Source organism: Lepisosteus oculatus, chromosome 3 (assembly GCF_040954835.1).
Source record: "Lepisosteus oculatus isolate fLepOcu1 chromosome 3, fLepOcu1.hap2, whole genome shotgun sequence".
NCBI classification, from domain to species: domain Eukaryota; kingdom Metazoa; phylum Chordata; class Actinopteri; order Semionotiformes; family Lepisosteidae; genus Lepisosteus; species Lepisosteus oculatus.
In genome coordinates this window covers 54,939,353-54,962,083 of record NC_090698.1, presented here as the reverse complement: position 1 = coordinate 54,962,083, position 22,731 = coordinate 54,939,353, and the positions used below count along the sequence as shown (strand labels likewise).

General features: G+C 37.8%; 1 protein-coding gene across 1 annotated transcript; it reads left to right on the top strand.

Moving 5' to 3' along the window:
* The first annotated feature begins 1,529 nt into the window (after window positions 1-1,529).
* Window positions 1,530-22,310, top strand: dcp2 (decapping mRNA 2). Its single transcript, XM_015366889.2, has 12 exons — window positions 1,530-1,805; window positions 3,673-3,824; window positions 5,402-5,529; window positions 6,350-6,448; window positions 7,428-7,580; window positions 7,661-7,773; window positions 9,692-9,799; window positions 10,419-10,545; window positions 10,716-10,814; window positions 12,228-12,279; window positions 12,451-12,556; window positions 12,842-22,310. Exons 1-12 carry the CDS (start codon window positions 1,753-1,755, stop codon window positions 12,981-12,983), a joined length of 1,332 nt encoding a protein of 443 aa, XP_015222375.1. The 5' UTR covers window positions 1,530-1,752; the 3' UTR covers window positions 12,984-22,310.
* The last annotated feature ends 421 nt before the right edge of the window (window positions 22,311-22,731 follow it).

Here is a 22,731-nt window from a genome sequence, read left to right as displayed (position 1 = left end):
ACACCTATGTTTACGTAACAGTTTTAAAGAATGTTAGCCCAAGGACTAGGTGGATCAGCAGCCTGAAGAATGTCTGATAGGTTTGGTGTGAACTTTCTTTAAATATTCAATAGTAAGATGCACAGACTGGTGTGTTTTTGTTAAATAAAAGACAGTATAATGTAAATATGTCAAAATCTCCATCAATGTGCAGCAATTAAAATATTTGCCCAATTACAATTTAAAAGGATTTTCAACTTTAACAGCAAAGAAATTAATATACCTACATTATATGTACTATATGCAAATCACCAACTTGCTGCTTCTTCGAGTCACAGGTAAGACAGCACATTAATTACCACAATATAGATAGATATAATTTGTAACATAATTTATTTTCACACAGTTTAAAGTAAAAAAAAATGTTGTTTATTTTAGTATACATTCCAAATCGGTGGATCATAATGCGAGTTCCAAAAGTCAGTTTTGAATTGAGGCTCAACTCTGATAACGTTGAGAGTGCCGTTTCAGTATACTGGCTTCAAAGAAAGGAGTATAGGTTAATTCCACACATTAATGAACGTTAGAAAGAAAAAAATGTCTGGAATGCTGCAATTACACTTCTGTTTTCCACGATTATTAGATGTTTCTGAGCTTCTCTTTTCTTTTCCAAATGTTAATCGGAGAGTTTATCTTCCTTGGAACACTAGGTTTATTCCATGCTGAAAAAAAGAAGAACGAAAACACAACGTTTCGGCCGTGGAGCCTTCTTCAGGTGTGAGGCTCCACGTCTGAAACGTTGTTTTCTTCTTTTTTTTTCAGCGTGAAATAAACCTATGACTTGTTCCTTTGCAGCCTACACATGCTGACGCAGCTACCCACCTGAACGTTTATCTTCCTTGTACATTTTGAATATTAAAAGCAGCTGCCAGACGGGGAGGAGACACTAAGAAAATCAAGGGATAATAAGAAAATATAATACAACGCACATCCAAAACACAGGTTGTCACTCGGAGGCAAGCTTTTTTGCCTTGTTTTCGAATTTAAATTAAGCAAATGATAAAAATGAAGAACTTATACACTTGCCATTTTATAAATGAATTTGTAAAGTCATTTATCAATAAATAAATCATAACGAGCCAACACTGACACATATGTCATTCAGAGGCGAGAAAATTGCACATCGGTGAGTAATCATCAAGCACGAATCGTACTCAATTTTACACTTTGTTTAGATAAGCGGAAATGCGAGACCTTTGTTTTGTTCCGGAAATACTCGAATAGGGCCGGAAAGCACCGACGCCGCCCAGCCACTCTTCAATTTCCGAAATGCGGTTATGGACGTATTTTCGGCCTGTTAAAGTCTTCCTTGTTTTCTCAATCAAACTCGACAAACGGGGAGCCCGGATTGGACGACATATATTGTGATGGAAGATTAGACGTCCTTTCACCATTGTGATTGGCTTACTGGGATGCCAATTTTGTGTCCGGACGAAAGGCCAGCCCCCGGGGTGGTGTTTGTCCCACCTACCTTTGTGACGCCATCGCCTCTGGTCCTGTTCCGCTCTGTATGATTGAGCGGCGGCCGCGTCTGTCTTCGCCTTTGGTCCTTCAGTGGTTGGTTTGCGAGCTGCTCCTGCGTGGGTCGCGCCGATGTTTTCTTCCGTTTCGCACTTTGTTATTCGTGCGACGTTAAAAAAATCGCAGTTCCATCGTGGTGTTTGTTTCTTCTTATGAACAGTTTTGTTAGTTCGGGATGTTCTTATCCTCATCATGGAGACGAAACGAGGGGAGATTCCCAGCGGCGTATTGGACGACCTCTGCAGGTAAGTGTTATTATGAAAAAGATGTAGCCAGTTATTCGGGCGCTTCTGGTTGTCCTTTTTCATACCGGGAGGTGTGCGGTAGCAAAGTGTTTTACTGCTGTGAGTGTTTGTTTTATGTCTTAATCATTGTTTAGAGGGGGTGGGTTCGGTCTAGCTCCAAGTGTATTTTTAAGCACAGAAATGAAACTAGCAGTATTTTATTTTAAGAAAACGCTTGTATTATCGGGCTGAGCAAAACAAACGTCAGTCGAAGTTTCAGATAATTGTTTTCGTTTCATTGTACTGCTGTGGCATTGTACTTTTTTCTTAATAGTACAGCAATAGTTGTTATTTTTCGGCAGAAAAGGATGAGATCCGTTCCATTACTTTAGAAGATGTGTATTTCGGTAGCGAGCCGATTGCTACAGCAATTAGTCAATTTCTGCGAAACATGCTAGACAATAACTATTAAAACTGTGCTCTCGTTTGAATACCCGCTGTGGACGGAGAAATTGATCAAATCAATTGATTTTTGTGTGTGAAATCTATACCTTCTCGATTGTTTGCTCTTGGGCTGTTGGGAGCTAACTGTTCAGTGCGTTTTTCTAACTTGGCGGTTTGTCAACTTGCCTGGCTTGAATCGCATAGAGATTGAAGTGTCAGTGATGGTCACTTATAATATAAGGAGTGAATAATAATAATAATCACTAATAATATAAGGAGACTGTTATTTGTGGCCTGGTCATAGACATTAATTCGTGTAATTGAGTTTTTGCTTTGTTGGTTGTGCCCCCTTTTAAAGCTTAATTAGATGCCTTTTATACAAATAAATGAGCAATGAGCAGCAGTATCACTATCTTGTGATCCGACTTCCTCTGATCCCTGCGGCTCAACAGGCCTGGTCATAACTGTGATGGGGAGACCTTTAGGGAAAGCCAGGTTGCTGCTGTAAGGGGTGAAGGCTGACCAGTGTGTGGCACTCCTTGCTCTGCACCCCAATTTTCAAGCCTTTGCCCCAGAATGTCACTGGAGGTGCTGTCCTTCATATGAGGAGTAGAATCAAGATTCTGGCTCGGTAGCTGTTAAAGATACCATGGCACTATTTGAAAGAGTACAGCTGTTATCCCTGGTGATCTGGACCTGTCTGGATTCCAGACTTCCCAAAGCTCCACTTGGAAAAGCAGTTTCTCACAGAGTCTGCTCTGTGGTGGGGCTGCTGGTGCACGATAGGTACTGCACATCATTGAAACCCCCTCCTATGTGCAGCCTCTCTTGGGAATCTTTGTGAAAGTACTGTATAGCAGCAAGGAATTATTTGTTGCTTTTGCTATTAAAGAAGTGGCCCAGAGAAATTGATTTTGGGGACAAGGCTATTATGTATTATGTATTCTTATTATAGTTGGGTGACTGCACTGTTTTGTACTTAATAAATCATTTTCACAAAGTAACCTATTATATAAAATCTTGGTGTTGCTTATTACCACGTATTGACTTACTTCCTTGATGTATTTCATCTGATGTTAATAGGAAGAGGCAGGGCTTTAACACAGGAGATCTCTGTTTAAAAGATGCGTGTGCACCATTAATATGTCATCCGTGGTGTGTAGCCAAGCAGCTGCTGCTGTACCCCGAGTTTTGCAGCCTCCTGTTAGTTTGGACTTTTTCTTTGTTTCTGTGACTTATTAACACGGGTTACGGTCATGTTCTCAGGAAAACATCATCATTTATTAAGGCACAGTGCTTGTGTGAGGAAACCAATAACAGTAAAAAAACAACAACAACAACATTACATTAGTAAGTTATTAACATACCTGTTCATTTCTTCTTGTGACCTTTCTGTTCATGCAGGGACACCTGAGTTCCATGTTTCACTCTCTTGTCTTTCCAGCCGATTCATCCTGCACATTCCCAGTGAAGAACGAGACAATGCAATCCGAGTTTGTTTCCAGATCGAGCTTGCCCACTGGTTTTACTTGGACTTCTACATGCAGAACACACCAGGATTGCCTCAGTGCGGGATAAGAGAGTTTGCAAAAGCTGATATCCTTTCATAATCTTTACCGTGAGCTGAATCGGACTGCCGACTGCAGACCAGTGTTAGTTAAGATGTCTGATGGTGAAGACCACTGTTGTATACCTTGGGATGCTTGCTAGTGTAGAACTAAAAGCGTACACTGTTTACAACACCCAGTATATGTTTTGTGTAATCTATCCATTTTTCTGATGGCTTCTTTCATTCAGAATCACAGGAGAGCGCTAGTCCATCACAGGGCAGGCACAGTTCAGGCACGACAGGGTCAATTTTCCCTGAAGTCAAATAACCTACCAGTAATGGAACAAGTAAAGGTTTATTCTATGCTGAAAAGAAGCTCAACATGTTTCGGCTGTGGAGCCTTTAGTTTGAAGTTTGCACACTAAAGTTTGCCAGCAGCCATATCACTCTGCAACTCACAACTGGCAACCCACTGAAGCTAAGCAGGTGTGAGCCTGGTCAGTACCTGGATGGGAGACCTCCTGGGAAAAACTAAGGTTGCTGCTGGAAGAGGTGCTAGTGGGTCCAGCAGGGGGTGCTCACCCTGCGGTCCATGTGGGTCCTAATGCCCCAGTATAGCAATGGGGACACTATACTGCAAACAGGCGCCGTCCTTCGGATGAGACGCAAAACTGAGGTCCCGACTCTCTGTGGTCATTAAAAATCCCAGGGTGTTTCTTGAAAAGAGTAGGGGTGTAACCTTTCGGCCTTTTCCCCATCGGCCTTTATCAATCATGGCCTCCTAACAATCCCCCTCTGTGAATTGGCTTATGGGATAGGCTCTGGGTTATGATAGCCCTCTCTAGGCGGTTAGTTTTCTGACAATGGAAGGGTGAATGTTGTTAGCCTGGATGGCATTTTCATCCGAAGTGACTTAATTTGCTTAAGTGCTTGGACTTAAGGTAAATTGATAAATAGAGCAACTATATTGCTAAAATGTATTTACCCTTTCAGTTTTGGAAAGGAAAGTTTTGTGGCCTCTGCTTGTGATTTCATACAGGTCAGAATGAGGAAATGTAGACAGACGCCTTAGATCAGTTACTGTCTTGTTTGCCAGACAGGCAAGATTGGCTGAATGGCTACTTACCTTGCTAATACTTTAAGGGTGTTTTGCTCCAAATCTCAGCACAGAGATACAAATTAGGGATTGCTTTTGAATTACTCGGTTTTACCATAATTCTGTTTTGCTCATTGTTTTTCTCCTAGTCTACAGTTTTTCTATAATAAATGGATACAAGAGTGATGGTGCCACACAGATATTGCAATATTCAGAACTGTATGTTTGTGTCCAGTCTTGGCTGCTGGTGGTGATGACTTTCTAGATGTTGTGACAAAGGCTGTTTTAATGGATATGATGTTCATTTTATAAGCTGATATTAAAATGTAGAAGAAAACTGGTTTGTGTGTGAAATGGCCTGGAGTGATGTCGCTGGTGTCACACAGTTAAAGTAGTTCTGTACAGGATGTAATAATGTCAGCATTTCATCTGACACCTGAGTTTTAGTATTTGTGGCCTGAAAATAGCACCAGTGCTGAAAAGTTACTGTATTTATTTGCAGTTTTCAATCCTTAACCTTTTGTTTACTTTTTAATCACTGTCCTTTTTTATTGCCACAAGGAGAAGATGTTCAGAAGGTTTTAGAACAGTGGAAGGAGTATAAAATGGGGGTTCCAACATATGGTGCAATTATTCTCGATGAAACACTTGAAAATGTGAGTACTTTGAAAGTGAGCTCCATTTTTACACCCTTTCAGCTCTTTAGTACAGGAAAGCGTCTCTCTTCAAATGCCCAATCCTGGTCATCTTGCCTTCATTTTAAATTTTTTACTGCTTGATGAACTTTTGTTTAACTTTTCAGTCTTTTCCAGTTTTAGTCCAATAGTTTTTTTGACTATTTAGATCTTCATTATTAAAAGGAGATGATTAATTTGGTTGATGCTTTGTTTTCCTAAAGAAATCCAAGTGTCTTGCTCGGTACAACAACGGTACCCCACCTGGGATTTGAACCATAATCTTCCAGCTGACAGTGCAGTGCCTTGACAATTGTGCCTTACTGCTGCTCAAAACAAATCGTGTGCTAGACGTTCAGCAAACCTTTGTATGATCTTTTAATTACAGGCATGTCATATTTGTGAGCCAAAATATTGTGCAACTTGAGGAAAAAGTCTTATCAGACAACTAATGTTCTTAAGCATGTTTCGTTTTACACTGTGTATTTGTCAATAGCCCTCAGAAAGTCATGTTTTTTTTTGTGTGGCAGAATACGTCAGATAGTTTCTACATCATGATTGCACAATCCACAAATAGTCCCACCTATTCAAGTAACAAGAGAAGCAGTTCACAGCTTCAGTAGAAACACATTAAATGGAGTAGATGTTTAGGATTTTCTTTTCCAAATGCCATGCACTGGAGATCTTGTTTATCCTGTCAGGTCACCAATATCTTCAAAATATTTGATATCTAAAGTATTAAACTTTTAACTGGTGGTTGTTTTTCTGCTAGTAAGCGGTTTTCTCCTGTTTTCTTTTTCAGGTCCTGCTCGTTCAGGGTTATCTTGCCAAGTCTGGCTGGGGCTTCCCCAAGGGCAAAGTGAACGAGGATGAGGCTCCCCATGACTGTGCTGCACGAGAGGTCAGCACACAATCCCAGAAAACCTAGAGGTTCTATCCCTTGAACTTGAACTAGCCCCCTAAGATTTTACAGCATTCCCCAAAGTCCAAAAACAATAGAAGTTCAAAATGGGGATCGGCCAAGAAAAATGCAAGAAGTGTAAAATTACTTTCCCAGTAGAAGTAAGCGGGAACATAAGAATGGGTCATCTAGCCTGTTTGGGAGTTAGGAGTCAACCAATCTGGGGGTCTCATCCTGCTGTTTCTTGAAAGGAACCAGGGTGTCCGCTTCAAGAACGCGGCTGGGTAGCTTGCTCCATACTCCTGCAATTTTCTGGGTAAAGGCTGGTCTCCTGTTCTCAGTTTTAACGCAAGTGAGAATTTAGTTTTCTTAATAGAAGGCGGGGGCGCGTCGGTAAATGCCGTGCGCTTTTGGGGGAAATGCACTACGTGCATAACATTTATATGACCGAGTAATCAGTAACCCAGGATCATGGTTTAATGTCTCATTCGAAGGACTGCTCTTCCTGTGACACAGTGTAGGGTAAAGGTTGGTGAAAGTCTAGTGCAATGAGAAGAGCGCCACCTGCTGTTATACTGGTGATTTATCGCTTTCATGTTGCAAGCCTTGATTATGTCTGAGTGGTGTGTTCAAACTTTTATGATCTAGTTCTCGGTAGCTCTTTACTGTTAATGTAGGAGGACAGGGATTGTGACATACTAGAGCTTCTTTTAATTATTGATGGATATGATTTTGAATATTTATAAAACTATAAGAAAGTATTTTTCTAGATCAGCTCTTGCTTTTGTTTAACACACTCGGTTTTCCCAATTTTTGGTTAGTTTGTTTACACAGCTGCTATATTTTATATATGTTTTTGTCACATGGCATTTTTCACATTATTCCTAGTATATTTACAAATAAAATCAGCATTCTGCTTAATTTGCTCTGTAGTCCGTGTGCTGTGGTTTTTAGAAAACATTTTCTTTTCTCTTTCAAGGTGCTGGAAGAAACTGGATTCGACATTCGAGATCGCATCTGCAAAGATACATTCATTGAGCAGAGAATCACGGATCAGTTAGCCCGTTTGTACATAATCCCTGGGGTTCCCAAGGAGACCAAGTTTAACCCTAAAACAAGGAAAGAAATCCGGGTAGGTGATTGGGATTGTTCTTCTACATTGTGAGTTTTTTTTTTCAATCATTTGTAAAATTGTATTTTTTATCATTGCAGAATATCGAGTGGTTTTCAATAGAAAAGCTTCCATCGCACAAGAATGATATGACTCCTAAATCCAAACTGGGACTTGCACCCAATAAATTTTTTATGGCCATTCCATTTATGAGGTGGGTTTAAGCAGAATAAAATATTGTATAGCAGTTAAAAACCTAAATAAAACAGATCTGTTAAAAACTATGGTTTACTTATCCAAGATACTACAGAAATTTATTAAAGTATGCTGCAGTTATGAAGGAGTTTCTGTGGAATCAAAATAATGTACCTTTTAACTGTATATAAACCATACATAAGGCAGACGCAAAAGTAAATGAAACAACTTTTATTCATATGTCACCTACCAATTTATATGTTGCAGTTTTCTTACCCACTAGGCTTTTTGTAAGATGGGAGGCATCAAAAAGATGTGTGGGAGGTATATACATTTAACATTAGGATTCATTGCTTCACAAGAGGAATAATAGCAGGTGTTTTGCAAACGGCTTTCAGAACATTATTGTATTTGACCATTACTTCCATCAGAGTATCATGTGAAAATTGCAGAATGCCACATTGCAAGTAATGGACATTCTCTATGCAGAAGCTTTGAACAGTAAGGCTACATTCTCACGAACGGTCACAGCAGTGATGGGGCTGCACTGTTAGAACATTGTGCATGCGGAATTGTTTGTATGGTTACTTTTTGTCCATTGTCAGAGCTTTATGTGCATTTTTTAAACTTGGAAAGACCATAAGGTCCCTTTGTTCACTTGTATGTTCATTTATTAATGGGTTAAGTCCATGGTCAAAAGCTAGTACTTTCTGTGAACACCGATGTGACTGATAAGACCAGTATTGGGTTCACACACTCTCCAGGCACCCGAAAGAGCTTTTGAATCTGATAGCTTCAATGCCTTTGATGCCTATTTGGGGGGAAAAAACTAAGTTTGGTGCCTCTGCCTTTCCTCTTGATGTGTAAAGTCTTCTACAAACACTGTTGGTGACACAATTTCCGTACTTTTAAGTTTCTCCTTTGTGTAGTCTTTGTGTCAGCTCCATGCATTAAAGCTGAATAATAACAGAACAATATGCCATCGGTCTGGTTTCAGTTTTGCTCTCCTTTTTCCCATTTCCATTTCCTGAGACGGCTAAAGGCTGCCCTTCCAGATTTGAGATGATACTGATTTTTCTTAAATGTCTGTTTCGTCCTTCTGTGAAAAATAACTCCAAAGGTATGGGGAAGCTCTCAACATTCTTCAGACACTCATCACAAATCTGAATCATTACTGTTGGGACATATGTGTTTTGAGCTTGTTGATGAAGGAGTTTGGTCTTATGTCAAGTCTGAATATTCTGCTATTCAGTAAGTGTATTGACAATTGTCTGTAGATGCGTTTTATGTCAAGGCACATCAGTGTATAGACTTTGATGGCTATACATCAAACTCGGATGGTTTTGGTTGTGGGGTGGAGTTGTTGATTAAATCATTTATAATCCTTCATTTCATTTCTCTGCTGCAGTGCAGCAGGAAGTTTATCTAATCTCAAATGGCGCATATCCCTCGGAAACATTAGAATATAGTTGGTGTGATGCACACCTTTGTGTGTTTCTTGTCATACAGTTCAATTCTTGTCCCTCTTCAAAGGGCCTGATAATGGATCCTTTGTTGAGTAGGCAAAGTATGCCGATAAATTGTACATGACCTAGTTCAGTAGGATTGTCATGACAAGGCTCAATTGTATATATCCATATGAAGTACAGTTGGCTTTAGGGTCTGCTCCCATCTTGTGGTAGACTGAGGATGAAGCCCAAGGCTTCATGTGATTGACCAAAGAACTGTAATGATTCAGGTTTTACTCATATCCCACAGCAGCTCCTCCAGCGGCAGGTTCCGTTCTCTTTTCCGGCACTTTTCCGTAACCCTAATTTGCATGTGGTAATAAAACGGCAGAAGAAGCTGTGTAACAAAACATATATGTGTGAAATGAAGAGTTCTTCAGATCTGTAAAAGGTTTAAGTGTTTCTTTCCCCTCTTATCAATGTTTATAGACCTCTCAGAGAATGGATAGCTAAAAAGCAAGGAGAGTCTTCAGACAGTGACAATGGATTCCCTCCCAATGGTAGCACACCAGCCAAACCTCAGATGGACAAAGTTCGGTAAGTTCGGAACTGTATTTAATGTCCTGGGTGTGAGGAAGGGGGGCAACATCTATTGCAGTTTGGAATATATCATGTAATATGTTGCAGTTTTTCTCAAGTTTGTTTTTAAAATGGCATGATTGTCTAAGGTAAGGTCCATTTCGTGAAAGCTACATTTGAAGCTGATTTTGTTTGTCTTTCCTCTATGGATTTTGTGCAGCACTTACACAGCTTGCTCTGTGGCTGCTGCGGCAGAAGTCACCCAGGTTTTACAATAGGAGCAAAATAGATTTGTTGCTGCTGTTCTGTTTCACTGTTGGGAGGTGGTGGGGGTTTGATTACTGAGTGTTAAATGTATCATAAACTAGTTCCAGTTGGCCTTCCAGGATCACTAATGTTGCAAATGATTGGAAAGCACCTGGCATGTTTTTCTTTGTATTTCATTTAAAATTTAGTTGTATTGTATGAAAAACATTTCTACTCCATCTATTGTTTCAGCACTATACCACAACACGTTGTGAGAATATGTATGTATAGAAATACTTATACAAGTATTCTGGGTAAAAGTAGCGAGTATAGAACGTTTAGTATTTCAGGTTGACTGCTGACTGTTGACGTGTTTGCCTGTTTTTGGTAGGTCTAGATCAAGACAGAACCAGACAATTGTGGATGGGTCTTCAGGAGACAGCTGGTTGAAACAAAAGCAACAAAAGCCATTCAGCCAATCTACTCAACACGACTTATCTGAATTCTTAAAAGTCAAAGTAAGTACTGTCACTCCATGACTTCATTTTAAATTTTGTGTATGCCAAAGTGAAAAACAGTTTCTTGCTAAACCCGCAATTATGAATACTTTTTACTTGGTACAGGACCAGGATTGTGTAGACATTAAATTGCCTGACAACTAAAGTGAAGGTTTTATCATGTTTTGCAGAATTTGCGAGGTAATGGAAAAAAACACCAAGATTCTCCAAACCTAAAGAAAAGGGCAAATGGTGTCAGCAATCAACAGGTTAAACATCACCAGTCTGCAGTAAGTAGAATTTTATTTGCTCAACTTAAGAAGAACTTTTTATTCGGTTTGCCCTGTCCTCCTTATGGCGTGTTTATAGACCTTTAGTAATAGACATTCCAGTTTATAGTGGACTAGTGCACAGAGCCGTTAAATATGCAGAAGGGTCTTGACATTTGCATGGGTTGGGTGCAGAGAACTGTAGTTGTATGAAAGTCTATGGTATTTATGGTTAAAAGACAAAAGTAATCCTCCCTTATGATAATTCAAGAACTAACACATTGGCTTTAAGTTAATTTAAATAACATTGAGCAATTAAAGATCAATGGAGACTAATCACAAACGTATAGTTATCCATTAAAGTAACATGAATCCCTCCTCTACGTCCAGTTTGCTCTTTGTCTCCCTTACCCATTGACTAGTGCACTCCACTGTAATGCAGTGAAACTGTTAGAGTATCTGTGAAGTTGTCTCCAGCCTGTCATTCCCCGCACTGCTGAAACAGAACTGGGAATGTTCATTTCAGATTAAAAACAAGACCACATTGAGGTGCAGGTGCTGGGTGGTAGGCTCTTGTGCAGGGGGCAGGGAGAGGCTCACTCTCTAGCTAGATGTGTGAATTTGAAAGTTGCGTTTCACGACCTTTGCCTTGGTTTTCTTCTCTCTATGTGGCTTCTGTCCAAGGCCCCGTCTGCCAGAATCACAAATAAACAAATTTGCCAATGTTAAATTGTAAATATTGGGACCTTACTGTACGGGTAAATATGCAGTATGAACTCTCCTGTCTTATTAAGCAACATGAAACACACTCAGGTGTGTGTTTCAAATTCGGGCACTAAAACAGTGCACAAATATGCATAGGCACTTATCTTCCTGAATGTCACCGCAGAGCTTGTAGCGTATCACTATATGGCTTGATGGATAAGCAGATTGGAAGAGCATTTCCGCACCTCCTCATTCGTCCTGTAAAGAGTCATAGGTAATTGCAATGAGCTTAGATGTAAAGCCTAGATTTTTAGATTTAATAACAAACAGTTGGCAATTGTAACCGGAAAGCAAATAGTTATTATGGTTTCCATGTTGACTAAATGAAAAAAATCTACATTTAATTAAATGTGCATGTGCCATCCTGATACAGGCTTTCTTTGTGTATCACAGTCATCAGGGTTAAAAATTATTATACCATTGTGCTTCGCCAGTTCTATTTGTATAATAACCATAAAGTACTGTCCTATTTCCCTTCTGTAAAATTGTATAAGTATGACTAATGAAACCATAATGTATTGCTAATGGAATGAAAGTGGCGTATTTGTCTGCCACCCTGGATAAGGGTGTCTGATAAATGCGTCATGCTGTGAAATATTGTAGAAACTGAAAAAACAGGCTTGTCATGTGTTCTTAACTTTTTCCATATTTGTCAAACTATTCCCTTAGAAAGCGGAGAAGAGGCTTCAGCCGAGAAGACTGCAGGATAACTTTGAAACCGGTGAGTGTATGGTATTCTGGGGTAAACTACAGCACAGGAAATATGGTTAATGTTGGGCATTTCTGTGACATCTAGGGGGTTGGTTGAATTTTTTATTTTAAAGCATGTTTTCTTGATCACTAATTAATTATTTCACTGGGCATTAAACAATGGTATTTTGCTTTTCTCCAGATGCAGTATGTGATTTTTGCAGCTCCAATGATGAACAGCCTCTGACACATGCGGAGGGAGTCCCTACTACATGCAACGGGGAATGTGAAAATGTCCTTTATTCCAGGTCTTTCCTCAGCTTCAAGTTTGATCGGGAAGCTATAATGAAATGTTTTGATCTATGACGACTGAATGATGTACAAAAGGGAGGGTTGTAGACTCGCCACCTAGACTTTTTCTAAGTACAAACCTTTCTGTCTCAGGGGTTGAAGAGATGCAGGGAAACTAACAAAAGAAAAAATATGCGTAACCTTGGGTTTGGTTTGAATTTTACTCTGCTTGGGATGGGTAAAACCTGTTCGCACTGTAACTCTGAATGCATTTAATCTTTTTTTTCTTTCTACCTTTTCAGTATTGGTTTTTGTTCATCAAAGCAGTGGACTGCAAGCTCCTTTAACACTGTGTTCTGTTATGTGCAAGTTAAGTCCTGGCATGACCTTACAAAGCAATTGGGACATTATTCACCACGCTACCATGTGCTACAACTGTTTTAGATCTTTCACAGCTAATCAAGTTTAGAAATTGTACCCACACTGCGCTTACTTCTGGACGTAGATATGGTATCGTAGTTTATTGCAAGGCTGTGTTGTGACCAGATGCTGCTGTCCTGACATCCCACAAAGCTGCAAGAGAAACAACTTGAGGACGCAACTGTTGCTGCTGTTTCTCTGTCAGCCGTCACTGAAGCCTCCTGTCATCTAGAACATGTTCTTCAGTTTAAAAAATTGGCATCGCAGTGACATAAACAATGACTCAAACAGTTGTAGCAGCATGTGATGATGCCGTCTGTAGCACTGTATTTTTTTGTTTCGTTGGTGTAGATGAACATTTTTAGGCACTGGTACTGTGTATATAATAGTGTATTAAAATCATCACCCAGGGAATATGACTTAAGGGCAACAATTTGTTTTCAGAACTGATGATGAATTTTGATCACATTGAGCACCACGTTATTCATGTATTCAACTGACGCTTAAATAGTGTAATCATTTACAGAATATCTTCTGGACGTTAAACATTATTGGAGATGATGTTCCATTTTTTTTTACTGTTTGTATTTCATGCTTATATTCCAACTGTTGTGATTTCATGCAGGTTATAAGTTTTCGAGCAGTGCTGTGTTCAGCTCAACTCCAGAGGCTTCGGATCAGTTCAGCGTTCTCTTTGCAATTTTCTAGTGAGGTTTGACAGTGCTTCTTTGGAATGTAGCAGCAAGATCATGTTGTTGTGCACAATTCATGCATCAGACCTGACGAACGGCTTTGAAGCAATGGGAAACTGCCAATAGAGTTAAACCCATTACACATAAGGAACAAAATAGTCTGTCTTAAACATATCCAGTCTTCATATAGCTTTATGGAACATTATGTATGTAGTACAGCTTTTAAGACAGGCTCTATAAACCTGACCTCTGCAGTCTGATCTTCTTGGGAAGCCTTCAGTGTGCTCTGCAGCTACAACATCTCTGCAATGCCGAGTTAGTAGTCTGAAGCTCATTGCATCGTGAAACTTTCAAATATTTCATGGTCATTCCACAGTATGCAGCCTTGTTTAAATACAAATCCAAATAATTCTGCTTTGATTTTGAAGGTGCTATGGAGTGCTTAGTAAAGAACCTTCAGCAACAATAATTTACTGTTGGTGCAAAATTAAGTGGTATTTTGCCTGGACCAGAATTATGCATTTTTCACCTTATGTTTGTGTTTTTTTTAGCAGAAATGAACCATTTTGTATTCATTGCCCATCTAGTAGTATTTTAAACAGACTACAATGGGGAGGTGGTTTTCAGAGTCTAGTTTTTTAAAAGAGTACATATCTTATATCTTTTGTATGTGTACATTAATCTGCATTTTAAGTCCTTGTATTTTTCCCCGGAGATGTGATATGCTGTTAGATTAGAACTTTGTTTTAGTCATAGTGTGGCAGAAAATGTTCTAGTCAATGGTAGTAGTTTTGTAAATGTGGCACTGACATTTAAAACTAAATGCAGTAACCTACGTTGAGAGATAATAAACCACATTTATAAGGCAATGTTCTGAAAAAAGATCATTTCATTAAGTATTGCTTTTGTGTGTAAGTGGTTCCAGATGAATGTTTTTTTTTCAGCTGTGTATTCAGTTCTGTTTACTAATGACAACATATGATGATGCTCTGAGTTAAAAAAAAAAAACACCCTTCCACCTAGTATAAAAGACCTTGGAATCCCTGGCACTGAGGAAAATTCTTTTTTAAAAGCTAGTATATATCCGGCAGCATGGCACTCTCATAGGTCCAGTGGGCTAACATACAGGGTCACAAGAGATATCCGCAAGATATGGGTATTTTTATCTGAAGTGTATGCCATTGTGATCCCAATTGTGCTGCACTTTTTAAAATAAATACTCTTATCATTGGCAAAGGAAGGATGTTCTCTTCTGTTCCCAAATGTGAAATTAATGCTATGATGGGTGGTTATTAACTTGAATAAAAGTGGAAGAACTGCACACTGAGACCGAATTGTTAATTTTAAGATTCATGTGAGCATTTTGTTTTTGAAAGCAAGTCTTTTTTTCTGTTGATAGGGCAGTCTGGTTAGATAGATACTTTATCTATCTAGATAGATACTCGGTTTATACCCGAGACAGATTTACGGGGCTCAAGCAAAGTGTTTGGCAAACTTTATTACTTGTCTAAAGATGATTGGAGATGTATCTGATAAAATGTCTGAGGCAGGCAGTAGATTTTTAGAAATCCAAAGTTCCACAGCAATACCAAAGAAGGAAAAATGATCTAGCTGAGATTAATTTTGCAGAGCCATAAACTGAAAGTGCTTATACCACTAACTGTGATTTTTTTTTGTGTAAGTCTGTGTACCTGTCTCAAAGGATACTAAAGGGGGAATATGCTAATGTTAATTATAACAGGTGATTATTTTGTAGCATTGCAAAAGACTTGTTTTCAGAACAGAGAGAAATTGATGTGCAGAGTCTGACCCTTCCCTTTTGCATTATTAAGTTTCATTAATTATTGTGGAGATAATATGATGCTTTTAACTGTGAATAATAGTGGAACTAGATTCAGTGGAATGTAGCAGAAATATTTATCTCATCGCTGAAATGAATGTGAATAAGCTGGAATGCTACAGATGAACATGAATTTAAAATGTGTAAATTTGACCAATTCCCATATCTCGGCAAGCTCAATTTATAGTAAAAAACAGCCAACTGACATCCTGCCTTAAAAATGTACAGTAAAATATTGAATTTCTACTACTTTTATTACTCGGGAGAAATAAATTTAAGCTCATGGAAAACATCCATAATGGTGTTAAGTGGTATTGGGCTATAAGGAAAATTGCAAAGACCCTTTGTAAAACCTTTATAACCAAATAAGTCTCCTAAAATAATTAGTGCAAATGATGTGTGGGATCCTTCCAGATTCATAGATTTGATCAAACATTCTGAACATTTTTCAGAATGTAAAACTTCAGTAAGTCTGTTCAGAAAGATTAAAGAAACAGACTGGAAATGTTTTCTTTTGAGTGTTCTTGAGGTCACCAGTGGTGCTGTGACTTGTTAGTTTTAGAATTATCCTTGTTTATTATGGTAAAATAACATGTAAAGAAGACCTGAACCCTTTATAAAGCAGCAAATATTTTACGGCTTTGCATGCTTGTATTTTTTACCATTGCTGGAGGTTACCACTAATGCAGTTTCAAGCTATAAAACATCTCCTCCTGCTGGAGACTAATGGAACATCTCTAACTTTAAATGCACCAAGACTTGTCAGTATAAAGACTCAGAAAACTGCGAATAGTTTTATTTTTGGTGCTTTGTGTTAAGAGCTCAAAGATATTTCTCATCATTGAATATACAGCTGTATTTGTGTTTTGTAAATAGAAAGTTTTTGTTCAGTTACTGTGTGCTTTCGGTAAGGCATTATGCCTTACTAGTGTTATTGAAACGGTAAACAAGTAATTTACTTTATATGTAACGAAACTAAAGCATTAAAATTGCACATTTGGAAACTTGTGTGCAAGAACTTGTGACGATATTTAATATTTTCACAAAAGAATATAAAACGAATTGGTTGTATTCTGTATATTCTGCATGGATACCATCTCTTGCTTTCTGCTTCACCTAGAAGCTCCAGGCAGATTAATTTTTCATTTTTTTTTGCTTTATGCCATATTCAGTAGCTATTCTTCATTTGTTTATATGCTATGAGGTGCTTGTGAACATTTCTGGATGGTTTTTCTCCAGAAACATAGGTTTTAAATGGAAAGAGGAAGAAAGTAAGATTTCATGTGGCACTGCAAGAACTTTATTTGTTGTTGTTGTGGCAAAGGAGAAGCATCTTTCTGGAAAGATTTCTCCTGTGGGTGTGTTGGCCACAGTGCGGAATTTGAGTGAAGGTGACATTTCTGTTTACCCTCGGTTGTTTGGTAGAAATGTTTTTGTGATGAAAGTGCTTCATGGGCATTAATACAAGCAAATATTTTTTCTTGGCAAATTGACCTTATTGGTCATTTTAAAGCTGCATGTATAGGTGAATGGGTAAAATAGTCTCTAAGGCCAGGAAATAAGTGAGCTAAGTGCAAAATATAGATTGTCAGCTGGTGTATTGCACTGTTACAAAAAAAGCACTGATTTATTCTAAAAGTAATAAAGTGTTTCACAGTTTGGCTGATGAGTTTGTTTGATTATAAATACATGTATGTAGTAGGTGGGTTTTTTCTTTTGTTCATTTAGAGTGTACCAAGTATGCATTTGTTTGAAAAACAGCATTTGAATATGAAGATTCAGTAGTCATTGTATTCTATGTATGAGTTAACCACAATCTTATTTGAATTTTATATAGCTTTATGTAAGTTTGTGACATGAAACATTCTTAAGAATTCAGTTTTTTTCTTTAAGAGTTAACCTAAGCATATTTATCCTCATGGCACAGAAAAAAAAAAAACAAACCAACCTGGAAATTGCTCAGTTAGATTAATGGTATTTTATGGGAATCAAGTATTATGGTTTGAAGTAGCAGAGCTACAAGTTGAAATACCCACTTTCATAATGTTGCAATCACAAATCCTTTTTGATTTTTGGTTTACATCAGCTGGACTGTGCTTTTTCCTGCTACAGCAAATCGACTTGTTTTACTAGGTGAATAACTTTTTAATAGTAACTTTGCAAAACTTGTTGAGGGCCATTTTTCATTCCTGAGTGCCTTCTGTCAGTACCAATTAGGTAACCTGGTGAGCAGGGTAGGTAGAGTTTAGGTAATTGTTTGCTGAATTATTTGTCTTGATCAGAAAACCAAGGTTAAATTGGAATTGGTGATTTCTGATCCCAGTCCTGTAGTCTCAGTTCAGTAAGTCTTATAGCTCAAGCTAAATAATTCATTTCTAACATTTGGGAACACTGTAAAGCTATTAACGAATTAAGAAAAAAAGATTGTACTTTCAGTGGATCTTGATCATGAGTGAAAGTTTGTAACCAAAAACACTATCCAGATATTCCTTACTTAACATCACTTATGAATAAAAATACATTTTTTAAGTAGCTAGAAATTGGTGATGGTATTGGTTATCTATGGAGTTGCTGGATTGAGGCTCTTCGGGATCAGAGCTGGAAATGCCAAATTTATAAAAATATATCTATTGTCATTTGAATAACAGTAGAGCTGAAAATTTACCTAAAATTTCAGACTCACATTGTGTGTGAAAATTTGTGTTTTAGGGATGTAAATACACTATTGGGCTGAATTATGACACTTGAAAAACAGAAAAATAAGTCCTTTTGATACAGATGTTTTTGACTGTAAAATGTCAGAAAGAAAAACCTTAAACTTTTTCCATCAAAATATCCTGACTTGTTACAGTTCTGTGTACTCTGGTAGTCCTGTCACACAACTGAATCGTTGTATTACCTAGTCTTGATCAATTCAGTCCTCTTTATCTTGTTCTTAAGCGATTACTTTTTGTTTTGGTTATCAATTTATGGTTTGGAAAACAGTCCTTACCCCATAAGCTGCCTTTCAGGGAAGTAATGCAAGATGCTAATAAAACAATGATGTTGTGCCAGTTCAAGGTGTACCTTCATTTTTGGGGGGCTTTTGTCACATTACTGTACAAGGATAAGTGGCTAGGATGGAATGAGAGATGTGGATTGATTAAAGGTGCAAGGCTAACCATTTCTCAACCAGCACTCTTCTCAGTCATGATTTCAACTTCACATCAAACATCGCCAAAAGAGTGAAATTCCGAAAATGTTACATTGCAGAAAACGGAGTTGGCAGATTTGGTCAAATTTAGCTTTGCTAAGAAAAGGAAACCGAGTTATGAACACATAATCAAAAAGCTTTAGCAAAGTGAACTTCCAAGTCCCTAATTGTGTTTGTGAAGAAAAACTCAGGAGATTGTGATACTGGAGGCATTGTAAATTATCATGAACAGTACAATCCCATTATTCAATAGTATAATGATCTCAGGGACTTGGTTTAATGTGGTTGCATTTTTTAGGTTTTTATCATTAAATGATGCCCTTTTCCACAAATCAGTTGTATTTAAATTGGGGGAAAATAGCAGATTTTGAAACTTCAAATGTTCCTTTTTTTTTGTAAACTGACCTGAATCCTGTTAGAATGGATCAAGACTCAGAAAAGAGTGGAAAAAGGTCAGCACCAAATTATTTCACAATAAACTGTTCTTATGTTATCTGCCTGTTGAAAAGTGCTGGAACTTTTTCAGAATAACGGTCTTTGCATTCTGATAACTTGAACACTAGTGCTTGTGTGTATTTAAGGCATTTAAAGGACTCCATAGTCCTAAACCTCCCATTCTCAGTATTGGATTAGGGCAAATCCTCTGTGCTAAGAGCACACAAGTTAAGACATCCAGCAGTATGTTTTCAACTGTAGGAAATGTCAGACCATGTTTTTTTTTAACACTTTGATACACGTGGTTTGATGTGTAATGAAGAAATGGATATGTTTTATCACTACCCCCTCTTTCTTTGTGATTTTTTTTGTTCTGTTTTTTTATCCTGTTGAGGAAATTGGGCTTTGTAGTTCTCTTTTTTTTTTCTTTTCTCTGCAGATTTCTAACTAGATGTGGGAAAGGAGTACACGGCGTAAATACATTTATTAGCAGGAGGTGGTGTATATCTTGTTTTTTCCCAGCTTGTACTTTTAACAATGATTGCAAGATCTATACAGCATATTAGGGATGTACTTTCAGATTTATCTAGTTTTGAAAGGTTTGAAGTGATTTTCCCCCACCTCTGGTTCTCATGTTGAGGATATGACTCACAGTGGTATCGACAGGAAAAAAAGACGGTAAATCCTATCATGTGATGAATATCGTGGATGAAATGCAGATTTTAATGTTGGGTATAAGTGGTGATCATTAGTCTGAACATGTCAGCTGGATTGTACAGTATATGAGCTAAGACCAATGCCTTCTTTGTTGTATTAATATTTCTTATTTTTACTGCATCTGTTAAAGAGATGAGATAATCTTTCAGTTTGCACATAGTGTTTGAGCTACTGTACATTGGTCTTTAATCTGCAATTTATATCACACTACCGTACCTAGTATTTAATAAGACTACCGAATTTCATAATGTAAGCAGTAGGTTTGATATTTCCAGGCAGTGTGAATGATTTTCAGTTTTTTTTTTTGCTATGTTGTTGACTTTGGATGTTCAAACCACTTAAGGTTCCTTGAAATGTGAGAGAAAATGCCAGTTGTGTGGCCCTTTACGTTTGATGAGGTTAATTAAACATCGAAATACTAACAAGAAAAGCTATTATGCCGTGAAAAAAGCTTTTTTTGGTGTGTTTTTTCCCTGAATGAAATTGACTGGTATCTGACTGTACAGCAGTAAATGTCAGCCAGGTTTTTGGACTTTAGTGGAATGTATGGAAAGACCTCCTGTGACTTTAACATTCCTTTTTTTGTTGATGTGAATGATGTTGGATGTTTAGAATCTGCTACATTTTCTGTTTGTATTTTGTGATGGTATTCTAAAACTAACATACCTGCATCTTGTTACCCGTGCTTTTATTGTGCTTTTATCCCAAAATTACAATTTATAAATGCTTTTCATAATGCAGTATTTGAACAACAAGGATTAGAGGTTTGTATTCATGGTTACAATAAATACTTGTGTTGCTCTTCTACAAACTTGGAATTGTTGAAGAATTGAATGCTTTAGGATTTAGATTGACAATTCTTCCTTTTATAGTATTTTTGGTCATTTTATATACAGATTAAATTGTTTTAGATCTTTAGATTACAGAATGCATATTTTAGCAATTTTTTCCTTCCATTAAACCCATATTTAGTAGTATTTAAGACAGTCAGCTAGCCTTTTAGTTGGCATCTCAAGCAAACATGTAATAGCAGTTTTTACCAAATGAATTCTAGTTAAGGTGATGTACAGATAGCGCACAAAAACAAATGGAAACAGCAAGACAAAGTTAATCACTTGATAGGGTGCTAGGTTACTAGCTGTGGTCAGTTAAGCTTGTAGGTGCTATGTCACAGAGTACACCAGTGTCTGAAATTCTGCTGCAAAAAAATAAATCAGCTTGTCAGGAAGAGGTGAAAAATATTCCAGAATATTTATTAATAAAATCCAAGCTCCTGCCGAATGCACCCCGCAACCACCCCTCTTTTAAAGTCCTTGAGGTTTCCTCTTGGGGTTGTGCCAGCCAGAATTAAAGGTACGCAGGCTTTTCCATACATACATGACCCTAAGGATTCTGGGTTGTTATTTCCTTAATTAAATACAAGTCGCACCTGTGATTAAACTGTGGCTTTCAATATGCTTGGTGTCCCTTCATTTTCCCAGGTGTTTCCATTTTATATGTCCACAACCTGTGCTCGTTTATTTCAGGTGTGCAGTAGATCTTTTAATTTTCCTTTTTCCTCAACCTGTCTTTCTTGCCTCCCACACCAGCCCAGGATTGTGATCTAACCAGTATGTGATCATCTTCATTTTTAATTTTCCCTGCTTTTAAATGTTGAACAATACATCTTAGGTGGTAGAAAGAAACTTGCACATGTGGTTGTGTTTTATACAATGTTGACCTGTTTGGGCACTGATTGACCAATCAGGGGGGGCTCCAGGTTTAAGAAACAGATGTCTCTTACTTTTGTATTGTGGATAGTTAAAACATTGAAGACTGTGTCTACTAGGTTGAGGGTGGAACAATTGCTGAAATGTATTGCTTCATTGTCACTGCTTTATAGATGACAAATAACTTGAATCTACTGAACTGTTAAGATCTGTGTTCATAAGAAATTGAATGAACTTTTGAAAGTTCTCAATGTAAGTTTGAAACATTCCAAAATTGAACACAATCAGAGAAGATACCTACATAAAACTGAACAATTATCTTCTACAGTACAGTGTCATGAATTCATACAGTTGACATGTAAAAAATCCTTATATGGGAGGTGTTTAAATTCACTACCATCCATTACGGCATAGTTTCATTTGTATTGAGATGCTGAAGAGGATCCTGCGCCTTGAATTCTGTAGGCTCTGGTTTGTATTATTCAGCAGTGCACTTATATAGCACAACAGAAAGTGCAGACTGTAAACTAGAAGAGATGTGTTAGCTGGAATGGTTGCAGTACTTTATCAAATCTCACGGTTCTTAACAGTATTTGGCCTTTCTTCGCTGTCAAAACAAGAAAGATGGCAACCACGTGACTGTGTGCTAGTATTTTCTTAGATGGAATGTTTACTGTCCTGTGGATTAAGAATTTGAGTAACCATTGTGATGTGGTGGACAACCTCTTTGATCTGAGCCTTAATAAAAACTTGGGAAAATACAAAGACTGACAGTGTTATTGAAAGTCCATTGATATTTCATTTGTACAGCACTTTTTACTGGTGAAGCCTTAAATGAAGTTGTTTAAGGGAACAACCCCGATTTTAAAATCGCTACCATACTAAGCATGGACACACCTTTGGCTTGTATTACTCATGACTTGTACTAATGTTCTATACCTTTGCAGGCCTAAGATTTTTCTGGAGAATTATCTCAGAGGTTTGTGTGCCAAATTTTACTTGGGCTAGCTAAAATCTAGTCTTGCCAATGCCTGGGCTGACATTTTGTTACTCTCTTTGCAGCATTGTTGTCCTCTTAAAGATGTTTAATATTTTGTTTTTCCCATACATACTGCTGGTTTAAACAATTTACTTTAGAGAACTGCTGCCTGAAACAATTGGAAAAATTATGAAAATTTCAAACTTT